At 38.7% G+C, this 17,704-nt stretch overlaps 1 protein-coding gene across 1 annotated transcript in view; it reads left to right on the forward strand.

Moving 5' to 3' along the window:
* The first annotated feature begins 7,216 nt into the window (after window positions 1–7,216).
* The window catches only part of SPAG16 (sperm associated antigen 16), a 45,223-nt gene continuing 34,735 nt past the window's right edge, over window positions 7,217–17,704 (forward strand). The window contains exon 1 of the mRNA XM_068969424.1: window positions 7,217–7,343. Within this exon, the coding sequence (XP_068825525.1) occupies window positions 7,217–7,343 (127 nt within the window). The remainder of the gene's footprint in view (window positions 7,344–17,704) is intronic.

Consider the following 17,704-nt stretch of genomic DNA (forward strand, 5'->3'; position numbering starts at 1 on the left):
TGTTGGTAGCTTGATAGGGATTGCATTGAATCTGTAGATTGTTTTGGGTGGTATACTCATTTTAGAAAGGCAGAGGAACCAAAGATCAAATTGCCAACATCCTCTGGATCTTGGAAAAAGCAAGAGAGTTCCAGAAAAACATCAATTTCTGCTTTATTGACTATGCCAAAGCCTTTGACTGTGTGGATCACAATAAACTGTGGAAAATTCTGAAAGAGATGGGGATACCAGAACACCTAACCTACCTCTTGAGAAACCTGTATGCAGGTCAGGAAGCAACAGTTAGAACTGGACATGGAACAACAGACTGGTTCCAAATAGGAAAAGGAGTACGTCAAGGCTGTATATAGTCACCCTGCTTATTTAACTTATACGCAGAGTACATCATGAGAAATGCTTGGCTGGAAGAAGCACAAGGTGGAATCAAGATTGCTTGTAGAAATACCAATAATCTCAGATATGCGGAGGACAACACCCTTATGGCAGAAAGTGAAGAGGAACTAAAGAGCCTCTTGATGAAAGTGAAAGAGGAGAGTGAAAAAGTTGGCTTAGGTGTGTGGATTTATCTCTGGGCTTTCTATTTTGTTCCATTGATCTATATTTCTGTCTTTGTATCTTCGACAAAGGAGGCAAAAATATACAATGGAGAAAAGAAAATCTCTTTAATGAGAGGTGCTGGGAAAACTGGTCAACCACTTGTAAAAGAATGAAACTAGATCACTTTCTAACACCACACACAAAAATAAACTCAAAATGGATTAAAGATCTAAATGTAAGACCAGAAACTATAAAACTCCTAGAGGAGAACATAGGCAAAACACTCTCCGACATTCATCAAAGCAGGATCCCCTATGACCCACCTCCCAGAATTCTGGAAATAAAAGCAAAAATAAACAAATGGGATCTAATTAAAATTAAAAGCTTCTGCACAACAAAGGAAACTATAAGTAAGGTGAAAAGACAGCCTTCTGAATGGGAGAAAACAATAACAAATGAAGCAATTGACAAACAACTAATCTCAAAAATATACAAGCAACTTATGTAGCTCAACTCCAGAAAAATAAACGACCCAATCAAAAAATGGGCCAAAGAACTAAATAGGCATTTCTCCAAAGAAGACATATGGATGGCTAACAAACAGATGAAAAGATGCTCAATATCACTCCTTATCAGAGAAATGCAAATCAAGACCACAATGAGGTACCATTTCACACCAGTCAGAATGTCTGTGATCCAAAAGTCTACAAGCAATAAATGCTGGTGATGATGTGGAGAAAAGGGAACCCTCTTACACTGTTGGTGGGAATGCAAACTAGTACAGCCACTATGGAAAACAGTGTTGAGATTCCTTAAAAAATTGCAAATAAAACTGCTTTATGACCCAGCAATCCCACTGCTGGGCATACACACCGAGGAAACCAGAATTGAAAGAGACACATGTACCCCAATGTTCATTGCAGCACTGTTTATAATAGCCAGGACATGGAAGCAACCTAGATGTCCATCAACAGATGATTGGATAAGAAAGCTGTGGTACATATACACAATAGAATATTACTCAGCCATTAAAAAGGATACATTTGAATCAGTTCTAATGAGGTGGATGAAACTGGAGCCTATCATACAGAGTGAAGTAAGCCAGAAAGAAAAACACCAATACAGTATACTGACACATATATATGGAATTTAGAAAGATGGTAATGATGACCCTGTATGCGAGACAGCAAAAGAGACACAGATGTATAGAACGGACTTTTGGATTCTGAGGGAGAGGGAGAGGGTGGGATGATTTGGGAGAATGGCATTGAAACATGTATACTATCATGTAAGAAACGAAGCACCAGTCTATGTTTGATACAGGATACAGGATGCTTGGGGCTGTGCACGGGGATGATCCAGAGAGATGATATGGGGTGGGGGGTGGGAGGGGGATTCAGGATTGGGAGCTCTTATACACCCATGGCGGATTCATGTTAATGTATGGCAAAACCAATACAGTATTGTAAAGTAAAATAAAGTAAAAATAAAATAAAATAAAAAGAGCCATTAAACTTATATATAAATAAAAAGTTGGCTTAAAGCCCAACATTCAGAAAATGAAGATCATGGCATCTGGTCCCATCACTTCATGGGAAATAGATGGGGAAAGAGTGGAAACAGTGTCAGACTTTATTTTGAGGGGCTCCAAAATCACAGCAGATGGTGATTGCAGCCATGAAATTAAAAGCCACTTACTCCTTGGAAGGAAAGTTATGACCAACCTAGATGGCATATTCAAAAGCAGAGACATTAGTTTGCCAACAAAGGTCCATCTAGTCAATGCTATGGTTTTTCCAGTAGTCATGTATGGATGTGAGAGTTGGACTGTGAAGAAAGCTGAGCGCCGAAGAATTGATGCTTTTGAACTGCGGTGTTGGAGAAGACTTTTGAGAGTCCCTTGGACTGCAAGGAGATCCAACAAGTCCATTCTAAATGAGATCAGTCCTGGTTGTTCTTTGGAAGGAATGATGGTAAAGCTGAAACTCTAGTACTTTGGCTACCTCATGCGAAGAGATGACTCATTGGAAAAGACTCTGATGCTGGGAGGGATTGGGGGCAGGAGGAGAAGGGGATGACAGAGGATGAGATGGCTGGATGGCATCACTGACTCAATGGACGTGAGTTTGAGTGAACTCCGGGAGTTGGTGATGGACAGGGAGGCCTGGCGTGCTGCAGTTCATAGGGTCTCAAAGAGGAGGACACGACTGAGTGACTGAACTGAACTGAACTAATCCTTGAAAGAAAAGCTATGACATATCTAGACAGCATATGAAAAGGCAGACATGTGACTTGCCAACAAATGTCTATATAGTCAAAGCTATGGTTTTTCTAGTAGTCAAGTATGGATGTGAGAGCTGGACCATAAAGAAGGCTGAGCACCGAAGAATTGATACTTTTGAATTTTGGTGCTGGAGAAGACTCACCCCAAGGGATGAAATAAAATTTTTTTTCCCCAGAATCACCAACAATTTCCCACCATATCTCATTGACTCTTTTTAGGTCACATGCTAAGTTAGCAGCTGATCATTGGAGCCAAGAGAACTCTCATTATGTTAATCTTGGGTCATGTGCTCCTCACCAAAGTCAGAGGATTGATTCAATTTGAACCACATGGGCTAAGAACACAACAACTTGAATCTGCAAATTTTCATTAGTGAAAAAAGGGAAAATATAGCTGTATGGCTGATTACAGTCAATTACCACTACTGTGAATTATGAAATTCTAAAACTTCCATTTACTGTGAGCTTTTGAGAAAAAATAAGATAGTAACTTGTAGGAAAAGATGTATCTGTATATGACTTGGGCTCTATCTGTAGTAAAGGAGCACTCAACATCTGAAAATTGAATAGTAATTGACTAAACCTTTACATTAGAGCATTTTCTGCTTTGAAACTATGAATATGAAAGTAAATACATTGTCAGATTCTTTTTTGGTTTTGCTTTTAAAAATAATTTCACTTTCACAAAACTGGATCATTTAGTCTGGGAAGAATAAAATCTGTTCACCTCTGCTTTTTGCTTCGTTTTGACTGTCTTCACTGGTTTTCTTTATTAACTGCTTTCAGGAGCATTCAAGGGGAAACTAGATAGCTTTCTGTTCATTCATCAGAATGTTAAGGAACTTTTCTTTTTTTTTTGCAGTTAAAGGAAATTTGTAAAATATTTTGAAAAGTAAGGATTATAGGATGGAAGGACTATAAGACAGCACTATAACTGAAATGACTCTTGTGATCTGAAGTTTTTGTATTTTCTTAATCAGGCTTTCAAACCTCTTTTCAATTAAACTAGCAGTTAACAGAACAAGAATTTCAATGTAAAAGCATTATTTTCAAATTCATCCATTGCAAAGATATACTGGTTAAGATATTAGCACTCACCACAGAAGGTGGCATCCCAATTTTTATCTGAAGGCAATTATTGATTCTGTTTATATTTGTAAAGTTTATTTTTGCTTTAATTTAATTACATTTTAAAATATTACTCATGCTTATAAAAATATAAAGGTTTAAAAAGATATTAAAGACATGACTAATTTTAGTTTTTAAATACACTGTTGTCCAGGTCTTATGAAATGTGTTCAAATTGTAGGGGAGCCAAAATATCTTGGGTGACAACTAAAATTCATAAAATGGCTATAATCAAGTTGGTAATTCTAAGCTAAAGCTTTGATTATTTAGAACACTTAGAAAATGAGACTTCTCGAATTAAAAAAAGAAACAAACGTTTTTGAGGAGTGGTGTAGTGATACTTAAGTTGTACGATTTATTTATTTATATTTTTTGGCTCTTTTAAGAAGAATCTTATCCATTTCTTCTCCACTGTAAGCAGTGAATATTGGTCATAATTTATCTGTTTTCTTATTGTTAGGTAGGAAGTTAGTCATGAGCAATGAGGGGAGGCCTGGCTGAAAAGGATGCCAGCTGATCTCAAAAACCCATCCCAGACACACCCAGGAGAGCTCACAGATGTGCTACAAAATAACCACAGAGACTTTACTAACTCCTGCACATGAGCTGTAGACACACAGTGGATACAAAAAAACCACTGGGGTTTTTCAAAGTAACCTAAGCAGCAAGGAGACCATTAAGGATTTTTAAATATTCTACATCTGATTATAACAGACTGAATTATGGAATGACATAAACACAGTCTGCTGTTATATAATGTGCAAATGTCAATCAGCCTTGAGTGTATGCCCATTTGCATTCCCTTTCATTGATTGGTGGTGGGTATAAGCCCTATTTTGCACAGGGCATAACCAGAAGGAGGAGACTGGAAATATAAAAAGGGAGGATGCCAACAGGGAAAAACAAGCTTCCTTTAAGTTTGGCCTGCTCTCATATTTTGAAAGTGTTTGTCTAATAAAATTTCTGTCTGCTTGAGCTAAACTGAGCTATAAACACTTTAGTCCATCATTACAAATTTTTGTGGTGATGAGGTAAGAACTGAGGGAGAAAAATAAACTGACCTGACATTATGATTCTTGTTGCTGATGATTCTTTGTGACCCGGTGGACTGCAGCATGCCAGGCTTCCCTGTTCTTTACTGTGTCCTGGAGCTTGCTCAAACTCATGTCTATTGAGTCAGTAATGCCATCCTACCATCTTATCCTAGATAAGGATGAGATCATCTCTCATCTCTCATCCCTTTCTCCTTCTGCCTTCAATCTTTCCCAGCATCAGGATCTTTTCAAATGAGTTGGCTCTTCACATCAGGTGGCCAAAGTATTGGAGTTTCAGCTTTAGTATCTGTCCTTCCAGTGAATATTCAGGATTGATTTCCTTTAGGATTGACTGGTTTGATCTCCTAGCAATCCAAGGAACTCTTGAGAGTTATCTCAAACATATCTCCCTTTTTGAGTATCTGACATTTCTAAATGTATTTAAGTTTTGCCTTAGAATTATTTTTGTATATATTTAAATTTCTTATAAATTTAATATCCAATTGGGGATTGGCTAACTTATTTAATATTTTAAGTATATTTTATAAACATAGAAAATGTTTGATGTATTGAACACTGTTTTGGGGAGGGTAACTTTGCTTTTAATAGTGATATAAATTGAAAATATCCAATGAAACCATTTTATAAAGCTCTTTTGGAGTGGAGCTTTTATAAAGCTATATTTAGATGTCTATTACACTTCTCTTTCAAAAAAAATTAAATTTCTGAACAAGAAAGATTTACTTTTGTAGGTAGAGACCTTGCTTCATGACCTTTAATATTTCTCATATATTTCATTTAATCTATATTTTAGTAAGGTGGATATTAAAATTATTGTTTTAGAGAAGATAAAACAAAGGCTTGATGCTTTTGAATTGTGGTGTTGGAGAAGACTCTTGAGATCCCCTTGGACTGCAAGAAGATCCAACCAGTCCTTCCTAAAGGAGATCAATCCTGGGATTTCATTGGAAGGACTGATGTTAAAGCTGAAATTGCAATACTTTGGCCACCTGATGTGAAGAGCTGACTCATTTGAAAAGACCTTGATTCTGGGAAAGATTGAAGGTGGGAGGAGAAGGGGATGACAGAGGATGAGATGGTTGGATGGCATCACCGACTGGATGCACCTGAGTTTGGGTAGGCTCTGGGAGTCGGTGATGGACAGAGAAGCCTGGCAGGTTGCAGTCCATGGAGTCGCAAACGGTCGGACACGACTGAGAGACTGAACTGAACTGAACTGAATGGTGGAGTCAGGTTCTGAATGCAGCCTCTCTGGTTCCAATAATGAAGCTCTTAATCATTTCATTAGAAGTTACCACTTTTTTTTTTGTATTAATGGGAACTTTTATAATGAGTTGCTGTTTGACATGAATTTTTCAAGAGTCTAAGATAAAAAAGAATCTGTAAAGAAAGGGCCCTGTAGATGCTTCTGATACACACACAATATAAACCCAAACAAAATTATGTTGGGCAAACACTTATTATACATTATTTTAGGATCACTTGTACTTCAAAATTCTTATGGAAACGGCATTACTTCGGTAAGAATTAACACTATACCTCCAAGTCCCCGAATATAAAACGAAAGTCATAACAGACGTCCAGATAATTAATACTTTAAAGGAGCATGAGAACGGAATTGTTTAGGGTTTTTATTTGTAGTTCCCCTGGGCCAATCTCTCAGTTATGATTTTTACGATTTCCTCCCCCCTCACCCCCCCACCCCCCGACCCCCCCACCCCCCCCACCCCCCCACCCCCAAGGCGCTGAAGATCTTCCTCTTTTCGGTTAGCTTTCCTTGGGAAAAGCTAGGACTCTACACATGCCTAAAATATCTGGGAACTGATGATGGGCCTGTAAGAAGCAAAAAAAGAAAATTTAGAGAAGAAAGCAAAGTGAAAAACAAATGCTTCAGGGTCAAAACTGAAGAAAACCAAGCCACTTCGGTTAGAAAATGTGTGCAAACCAAGTCCACTGATTCATTTCACCTCTTCCACTCCAGGCACTGCTTGTTGAGTGTTAGGGTAACTAGGGAACGGAGGTTGCCCCGGTAACGTAGGAAGCGCGGAGGGCTTCAACACTCAGGGCTCTAGGGAGCCCTTCCGGGCCCGCGTGGTGGGAGGGGTGGAGGCTAGACTCTCGCGAGAGCTGTGTCTGCGTTCTACTCTACGTCTTCGCGGTTGGCCGTAGGGCTGCGGCGGCCAGTCAGGGGCAAGGCAGCCGGAGCGTTTCAGATGGCTGCTCAGCAAGGAACGCCCTCCTCGGCCCTGCGGGTCCTGGAAGAAGCGCTGGGCATGGGCGTGTCGGCTGCCGGGGACACCGCGGAGGCGGTGGCTGCTGAGGGTGCCTACTACCTGGAGCGTATCCTTCGCGTGTAGGCGCGGCTCCCAGACGCTGGCCGCGGTAACGGGTGTTGGGAGCGAGGGCGCCCTTTGAAGCCTGGGATCCACCAGCTGGTAGAGGCGCCTGTCGGATCTCACGGTGATCTTTCCAACACCGCGACCCCGGAAACCTGCCCACTGTAATTTTTCGCCTTGTTGTAGTTATAGGCTGGTGTGTTCCTGTTGGAAAAAGTTCGTAGTCACCACTCAGTAAACTTTGCAATTTTGTTTAAAGTAGCCCCACAAATTAATCCAACCCTCCTTTCACTCAGTGGTTTTCTTAAACACGGAATGCCGTGAAAATAAATTCCGTAGGGGAACGTCCGGAGGTTAAGGAAAAAACCGCTCCGTTTAGGCTTTAACATCAGGATATCCAGTCTGTAGATGGCCCAGTTGTCCAGTGCTTCTATGATTTGTTTTGGTAGCAGCGACCTGCTGGATAGTTTCATTGTGGGCGACTTAATGATAATAACTTTTTACCCCTTTTAGCAACTAAATGGTATCCTGGTGAGCTGACAAGTCTCAGCGATGCTATGAAGAAATCAGATAAGACAGAGACGAACAGTTATCAATGGAAATAACTAGAAAAATTGAATAGCCACATGTGGATGTGTAGGCTCACTATTTTTGGGTAAAACTTTTGAGCCCCCCTTCTGTAAATTGATGGTACGAGAGAGGGGGAGGGATCATTAGAAAGGTAACTGCTCTATTCTTCTGGCAGATAAGAGAGAGATGGGTAATCTTTTATTCTTAAAGGTATCAAGGAAGCTGCAAAATCTGTTTTTTGTGTGTTGTTCAAATATAATCCACCTGGATTTAATTCAAGATTTCAGAGATCCAGCAATGATTCATTTTGTAGGTTTTTAAACTGATTAACCTGTCCTGACTCAGGTCCAGTACACATCCCTGCTACAAAGAGCTTTGAAGAACTTGATTAAAAAGCTCAAAGAAAATATATGTAGTTTATTCAATACGGACATATTTATAGGAGTGTGTTTGAATAATTTGAAAGCAATTTGAGAGAAAGATGTGGATGCTTTAGTGTTTCAAGTGAGGTTTCGTATTCTGTTCTTCTGACCCTTAACAAGCTGTCTTTTCCAGTAATAATCCTTTTTAAATTCAGAAACAATTCAGTGACTCTTTCATAGCTGATTTATGTCTAAAACATGAAGTTATTCAATACCCATGTTAGTGATAACCAGGCATCTTATATCTGCCTGCATTAAAACGATTTCTGTCACAGTATTTTGAGTGTTAACATGAGACAAATAGAGTGAGGTAAGTTTTTGCAAACATCTTTATGAAATAAGTCGTAAGACTCCAATATAGTAGAACTTTCACTAATGAAAATCTGCTTTACTGAATTTGCATGGAGGTCACTGAGTTGCAACTGCAAACATATTAGACTTTTCCAAGTAATCACATTTACAAACATAAGCAACTGTAGCTTTTTCAGGTCAGTAACTCAGTCATGTCCAACTCTTTGCGACCCTATGAACCACAGGATGCCAGGCCTCCCTATCCATCACCAACTGCTGGAGTCTACCCAAACCCATGTTCAACTGAGTCGGTAATATCATCCAACCATCTCATACTCTGTCGTCCCCTTCTCCTCCTGCCCTCAATCTTTCCCAGAATCAGGGTCTTTTCAGATGAGTCCACTCTTCGCATCAGGTGGCCAATATATTGGAGTTTCAGCTTGAACGTGAGTCCTTCCAATGAAATCCCAGGAATGATCTCCTTTAGGATGGACTGGTTAGATCTTCTTGCAGTCCAATGGGCTCTCAAGAGTCTGCTCCAACACCACAGTCAAAAGCATCAATTCTCCAGCAGTCAGCTTTCTTTATATTCCAACTCTCACATCCATACATGACCACTGGAAAAACCGTATCCTTGACTAGATGGACCTTTGTTGGCAAAGTAATATCTCTGCTTTTGAATATGCTGTCTAGGTTAGTCATAACTTTCCTTCCAAGGAGTAAGCATCTTTTAATTTCATGGCTGCAATCGCCATCTGCAGTGATTTTGGAACCCCCCAAAATAAAGTCAGCCACTGTTTCCCCATCTATTTCCCAAGTGATGGGACCAGATGCCATGATCTTTGTTTTCTGAATGTTGAGCTTTAGGCCAACTTTTTCACTCTCCTCTTTCACTTTCATCAGGAGGCTCTTTAGTTCTTCTTCACTTTCTGCCGTAAGGGTGGTGTCATCTGCATATCTGAGGTTATTGATACTTCTCCCAGCAATCTTGATTCAAGCTTGTGCTTCCTCCAGCCCAGTGTTTCTCATGATATACTCTGCATATAAGTTAAATAAGCAGGGTGAAAATATACAGCCTTGACATACTCCTTTTCCTATTTGGAACCAGTCTGTTGTTCCATGTCCAGTTCTAACTGTTGTTTCCTGACCTGCATACAGATTTCTCAAGAGGCAGATCAGGCGGTCTGGTATTCCCATCTCTTTAAGAATTTTCCACAGTTTATTGTGAGCCACACAGTCAAACGCTTTGGCATATTCAATAAAGCAAAAGTAGATGTATTTTCTGAAACTCTCTTTCCTTTTGGATGATCCAGCAGATGTTGGCAATTTGATCTCTGGTTCCTCTGCCTTTTCTAAATTCAGCTTGAACATCTGGAAGTTCACACATTGCTGAAGCCTGGCTTGGAGAATTTTGAGCATTACTTTACTAGCGTGTGAGATGAGTGCAATTGTGTGGTAGTTTGAGCATTCTTTGGCATTGACTTTCTTTGGGATTGGAAGGAAAACTGACCTTTTCCAGTCCTGTGGCCACTGCTGAGTTTTCCAAATTTGCTGACATATTAAGTGCAGCACTTTCACAGCATCATCTTTTAGGATTGAAATAGCTCAACTGGAATTCCATCACCTCCACTAGCTTTGTTCGTAGTGATGCTTCTTAAGGCCCACTTGACTTCAGATTCCAAGATGTCTGGCTCTAGGTGAGTGTGAGTGATCTTTTTTTGTACAGTTCTTCTGTGTATTTTTGTCACCTCTTAATATCTTCTGCTTCTGTTAGGTCCATACCATTTCTGTCTTATATTGAGCCCCATCTTTGCATGAAATGTTCCCTTGGTATCTCTAACTTTCCTGAAGAGATCTCTAGTTTTCCCCATTCTATTGTTTTCCTCTATTTCTTTGCATTGATCACTGAGGAAGGCTTTCTTATCTCTCCTTGCTATTCTTTGGAACTTGGCATTCAGATGCTTATATCTTTCCTTTTCTCCTTTGCTTTTTGCTTCTCTTCTTTTCATAGCTATTTGTAAGCCCTCCTCAGACAACCATTTTGCTTCTTTGCATTTCTTTTTCTTGGGAATGGTCTTGATTCCTGTCTCCTGTACAAGGTCATGAATCTCTATCCATAGTTCATCCGGCACTCTATCTATCAGATCTAGTCCCTTAAATCTATTTCTCACTTCCACTGTATAGTCATAAGGGATTTGATTTAGGTCATACCTGAATGTTCTAGTGGTTTTCCCCACTTTCTTCAATTTGAGTCTGAGTTTGGCAATAAGGAGTTCATGATTTGAGCCACAGTCAGCTCCTGCTTTTGATTTTTGCTGACTGTATAGAGCTTCTCCATCTTTGCCTATAAAGAATATAATCAATCTGATTTCTGTGTTGACCATCTGGTGATGTCCATGTGTAGAGTCTTCTCTTGTGTTGTTGGAAGAGGGTGTTTGCTGTGACCAGTGTGTTCTCTTAGCAGAACTCTATTAGCCTTTGCCCTGCTTCATTCTGTATTCCAAGGCCAAATTTGCCTGTTACTCCAGGTGTTCTTGACTTCTTACTTTTCCATTTCAGTCCCCTATAATGAAAAGGAAATTTTGGGTGGTGTTAGTTCTAGGTCTTGTAGGTCTTCATAGAACCATTCAATTTCAGCTTCTTCAGCATTACTGGTTGGGGCATAGACTTGGATTACCATGATATTGAATGGTTTGCCTTGGAAATGAACAGAGATCATTCTGTCGTTTTTGAGATTACATCCAAGTACTGCATTTTGGACTATTTGTTGACTATAATGGCTTTTTAGGATTTTTATTTTTAATTGAAGTAAAACTGATGTACAATATTATATTAGCAGGATACAGGATGCTTGAGTCTGGTGCACTGGGACGACCCAGAGAGATGGTATGGGGAGGGAGGTGGGAGGGCTGTTCAGGATTAGGAACTTATGTACACCCATGGCGGATTCATGTTGATGTATGGCAAAACCAATACAGTATTGTAAAGTAAAATAAAGTAAAATAAAAATTAAAAAAATATTAGTTTCAGGTGTACAACATAGTGATTCATTATTTTTATACTTTATGAAATAATTGCCACTAGACGTCTAGTTACTATTAGTTGCCATACAGAGTTTTGCAATATTATTGATTATATTCCCTATGCTGTACATTACTACACTATGACATATTTATTTTATAACTGGGAGTTCGTACCTCTTAATTCCTGACATATTTTTCATCAATCTCCACATCTCCCTGATATCTGGCATCCATTAGATTTTTTCTCTCTTGAGACTATTTCTGTTGAGCTTGTTTTTTTATTTTTAATTTTTAAATTCTACATATAATTGAAACCATACAGTATTTGTCATTTATTTAGTATGATACCCTGAAGGTCCATACATGTTGTTTCAGATGGCAAGATTTTAGTTTTCTTATGGCTGAGTAGTATTCCATAGTATTTATGTGTACCATATCTTCTTTATCCATTCACCTTTTGATGGACACATAGGTTATTTCCATATATTGACTATTGTAAATAATGCTGAAATAAACATAGACTACATATATCTTTTCAAATTAGTGTTTTGTTTTCTTCAGACAAGTACACAGAAGTGAAATGTCTTGATCATATATTAGTTCTCTTTTTAAATTTTTAAGGAAACTTTGTACTGTTTTCCATAATAGTTGTACTAATTTACATTCCTGTGAACAAGTGCATGAGGGTTCCCTTTTCTTCACATCTTCACCACCACTTGCTATTTCTTGATTTTTGGTAATAGCTATGCTGACAGGTGTGAGGTGATATCTCATTGTGGCTTTCATTTGCATCTCCCTGATTAAATATTTTGAAACTTTATCATATGTATGTTGGCCATGTATATAATCCTTGAAAAAAAATGTCTATAGGCCCTTTGCTCATTTTTAATTGGATTATTGACCTTTTTGATGTTGAGTTTTATGAATTCTATACTTATTTTGGATGTTAATTCCTTATCAGATATAAGATTTGTAAATATCATCTCCCATTCAGTAGATTGCACTTTCCCTTTTCATCTTATTGGGTTTTTGTTGTTGTTGTTATACAAAAGTTTTCTAATTTGATGTAGTCTCATTTGTTTATTTTTGCTTTTGTTCCTTTTGCCTGAGGAGACAGATCCAAAAAATCACAGAGCATACTGTTGCCCATGTTTTCTACCAGGAGTTTTATGGTTAAGGTTTTATATTTAAGTCTTTGATCCATTTTGAGTTTATTTTTGTATATGGTGAAAGAAAATGGTCCAGTTTCATTCTTTTGCTTATGTCTATTTAGTTTTCCCAGAACCATTTAAAAGAGGCTGTATTTTCTTCACTGTATAGTTTTGCTTCCTTGATTGAGTGTCCATATAAATATGGGTTTATTTCTGGGCTTTGTACTTTTTTACATTTATGTATCTGTTTTGTGACAATTTCTTAACATGTTTGATTATAAAGCTTTGTAGCAGTGTGATAATTCCAGCTTTGTTTTTATATATTAAGATTGTTTTGATATTCAGGATATTTTGTGTTTCCATACAAATTTTAGGTTTGTTGAACAACAGACTGGTTCCAAATAGGAAAAGGAGTATGTCAAGGCTGTATATTGTCACCCTGCTTATTTAACTTATATGCAGAGTACATCATGAGAAATGCTGGACTGGAAGAAACACAAGCTGGAATCAAGATTGCCAAGAGAAATAAAAATAACCTCAGATATGCAGATGACACCACCCTTATGGCAGAAAGTGAAGAGGAACTAAAAAGCTTCTTGATGAAAGTAAAAGAGGAGAGTGAAAAAGTTGGCTTAAAGCTCAACATTCAGAAAACGAAGATCATGGCATCCAGTCCCATCACTCCATGGGAAATAGATGGAGAAACAGTGGAAACAGTGTCAGACTTTATTTTGGGGGGCTCCAAAATCACTGCAGATGGTGACTGCAGCCATGAAATTAAAAGACGCTTACTCCTTGGAAGAAAAGTTATGACCAACCTAGATAGCATATTCAAAAGCAGAGACATTACTTTGCCAACAAATGTCTGTCTAGTCAAGGCTATGGTTTTTCCAGTAGTCATATATGGATGTGAGAGCTGGCCTGTGAAGAAGGCTGAGCGCCAAAGAATTGATGCTTTTGAACTGTGGTGTTGGAGAAGACTCTTGAGAGTCCCTTGGACTGCAAGGAGATCCAACCAGTCCATTCTGAAGGAGATCAACCCTGGGATTTCTTAGGAAGGAATGATGCTAAAGCTGAAACTCCAGTACTTTGGCCACCTTACGTGAAGAGTTGACTCATTGGAAAAGACTTTGATGCTGGGAGGGATGGGGGGGCAGCAGGAGAAGGGGACGACAGAGGATGAGATGGCTGGATGGCATCACTGACTCAATGGACGTGAGTCTGAGTGAACTCCGGGAATTGGTGATGGACAGGGAGGCTTGGCATGCTGCGATTCATGGGGTCGCAAAGAGTTGGACACGACTGAGCGACTGAACTGAACTGAACTGATGATAAATGTTATTGATGTTTTGATAGGGATTTCATTGACTCTGTATAGTGCTTTGAGTAGTATGAATATTTTAGCAATATTTATTCTTTCTCTCCATGAGCCAAAGATGGAGAAGCTCTATTCAGTCTGTAAAAATAAGACTGGGAGCTGACTGTGGCTCAGATCATGAACTCCTTATTGCCAAATTCAGACTTAAATGGAAGAAAGTAGGGAATACCACTAGACCATTCAGGTATGACCTAAATGAAATCCCTTATGACTATACAGTGGAAGTGAGAAATAGATTCAAGGGATTAGATCTGATAGAGTACCTTAATAACTATGGATGGAGGTTCATGACATTGTACAGGAGGGAGTGATCAAGAGCACTCCCAAGGAAAAGTAATACGAAAAGGAAAAAATAGTTGTCTGAGGCAGCCTTACAAAGCTGAGAAAAGAAAAGACATGAAAGGCAAAGGAGAAAAGGAAAGATATACCGATATGAATGTAGAGTCCCAAGGAAGAGCAAGGAGAGATAAGAAAGACTTCCTAAGTGAACAATGCACAGAAATAGAGGAAAATAATAGAATGGGAAAGACTAGAGATCTCTTCAAGAAGATTAGAGATATCAAGGGAACATTTCATGCAAAGATGTGCTCAATCAAGGACAGAAATGACATGGACCTGACAGAAGCAGAAGATATTAAGAAGAGGTGGAGAGAATGCACAGAAAACTATACCGAGAAGATCTTAGTGACCCAGATAACCATGATGGTATGATCACTCACCTAGAGCCAGATATCCTGTAAAGCAAAGTCAAGTGGGCCTCAGGAAGCATCACTAAAAAAGTGCTAGTAGAGGTGATGGAATTCCAGTTGAGGAATTTCAAATCCTAAAAGATGATGCTGTGAAAGTGCTGCACTCAATATGCCAGCAAATTTGGAAAGCTCAGCAGTAGCCACAGGACTGGAAAAGGTCAGTTTTCCTTCCAATCCCAAAGAAAGGCAATGCCAAAGAATGTTCAACTACCATACATTTGCACTCATCTCCCATGCTAGCAAAGTAATGTGAAAAAATCTCCAAGCCAGGCTACAACAGTACGTGAACTGTGACCTTCCAGATGTTCAAGCTGGATTTAGAAAAGGCAGAGGAACCAGAGATCAAATTGCCAACATCTGTTGGATCATCGAAAAAACAAGAGAGTTCCAGAAAAAATACATGTGCTTTACTGAGTAAGCCAAAGCTTTTGACTATGCGGATCACAACAAACTGGAAAATTCTTCAAAAGATGTGAATACCAGACCACCTGACCTGCCTCCTGAGAAATCTTTATGCAGGTCAAGAAGCAAAATTTAGAACTGGACATGGAACAACAGACTGGTTTCCAAATCGGGAAAGGAGTATGTCAAGGCTGTATATTGTCACCCTGCTTATTTAACTTATATGCAGAGTACATCATGAGAAATGCTGGACTGGATGAAGCACAACCTTGAATCAAGATTGCCAGGAGAAATATCAATAACCTTAGATATGCAGATGACACCACCCTTATGGCAGAAAGTGAAGATGAACTAAAGAGCCTCTTGATGAAAGTGAAAAATCAGGAGAGTGAAAAAGTTGCCTTAAAACTCAACATTCAGAAAACTAAGATCATGGCATCTGGTCCCATCACTTTATGGCAAATAGATGGGGAAACAGTGAAAACAGTGGCAGACTTCGTTTTTGGGGCTCCAAAATCACTGGAGATAGTGACTGCAGCCATGAAATTAAAATCACTTGCTCCTTGGAAGAAAAGTTATGACCAAAGCAGGCAGTATATTAAAAAGCAGAGATATTACTTTGTCAGCAATGTTCCATGTAGCCAAAGCTGTGGTTTTTCCAGTAGTCATGTATGGATGTGAGAGTTGGACTATGAAGCTGAGCACCAAAGAATTGATGTTTTTGAACTGTGATATTGTTCTCCACAACTTGAGAGTGTCTCTTGAGAGTCCCTTGGACTACAAGGAGATCTAACCAGTCCCTCCTAAAGGAATTCTGTCTTGAATATTCATTGCAAAGACTGACACTGAAGCTGAAACTGTAATATTTTGGTCACCTCATCGAAGAACTGACTCATTTTAAAAGACCCTTATGCTAGGAAAGATTGAAGGCAGAAGACAAGAGGATGAGATGGTTGGATGACATCACCGACTCAGTGGACATGAGTTCGAGTAACCCCCAGGAGTTGATGATGGCGAGGGAAGCCTGATGTCCTGCAGTCCATGGGCTCGTGACTGAGCAACTAAACTGAATTGATCCATGAGCACAGTATATTTTCCCATTCCTTTGTGTTGTCTTCAGTTTATCATAGGTTTATGTCAAATTTTTCAAATGCTTTTTCTGCATCTATTGAGGTCGACATGTGCTTTTAGTCTTTTATTTTGTTAATGTAAGGTATCACATTGATTGATTTGTCCTTATTGAACTATTCTTGCATTCATGGATAAATCCCAGTTGATTATGATGTATGCTCCCTTTCTGTTTGTTTCTGTAATTTCTTCTTATGTTCTCCTTCCTTGTGGTTTAATGATTTTCTTTACTGTTATATTTGAATTCTTTCTTTTTACTTTTAGTATATATTATAGGTTTCTCTTTGTACTTGCAAATCTGTATATACAGCAGTGTATTTAATAGTTGCTTAAGTTTTAAAGGATTATGAAAGCACACCTTTTTACCTCCCCATGTTTTATGTTTTTTATTTAATATTTTACATCTTTTTGCTTTGTGTATTCCTTAACTACTTATTGTATTCGTAGCTGGTTTTGTGACTTTTGTCTTTATCTTTCATAGCTTTTTAAATGTCTGATCCACTTCCTTTTCTATTTATTTGCTTTTACTAGTGACATTTTTTTTTCTTTTGTATATTTTCTGGTATCTTGCTATGACCTTTCTTTCTACTTAAAGAAATCCCTTTATCATTTCTTATAAAGCTAGTTTAGTAGTGATGAATTCTTACTTTTTGTTTTCTGGGAAATTCTCTTTCTTCCAGTTCTGAATGATAATATTGCCAGCTAGAGTATTCTTGGTTGTAAGTTTTTTTAAGCACATAACCATGTCATGCCCCTCTTTTCTGACCTGTAAAGCTTTTGCTGAAAAATTTGCTTTAGCCTAGGGCTTTCCTTGTATGTGATTAATTGTTTCTTTTTGCTACCTTTAACATTCTCTCTTTATTTTTATTTTTTTTTCCATTTTAATTATAGTATGTCTTGGTGTGGCTGTCTTTGGGTTTATCTTGTTTGGAATTCTCTTGCTTTCTGCATCTAGATATGTTTCCATTCCTAATTTAAGGAAGTTTTCAGTTATTATTTCTTCAAATAGGTTTTCTGACCTATCCTTCTTGCTTCTTTCCCTCTGGGACCCCTATACTATGAATATTATACTATGAGCGTGGGCTGCCTTGGCAGGGGACCAGGAGCTGGAGTGGGCACAGGTAAGGGACATACTATAATGAATTTTGTAGGCATTATTCAGTCTGTTGTCTTTGTGATAGGATTCAGAGTGAGTGAGTTTGTGCATGAGCCCAGAGTGGAGTTTTGGTTTCTTGTCAGAGTCCTCTGTAT

The sequence above is a fragment of the Capricornis sumatraensis genome, chromosome 3 (genome assembly GCF_032405125.1).
Source record: "Capricornis sumatraensis isolate serow.1 chromosome 3, serow.2, whole genome shotgun sequence".
Taxonomy (NCBI): Eukaryota; Metazoa; Chordata; class Mammalia; order Artiodactyla; family Bovidae; genus Capricornis; species Capricornis sumatraensis.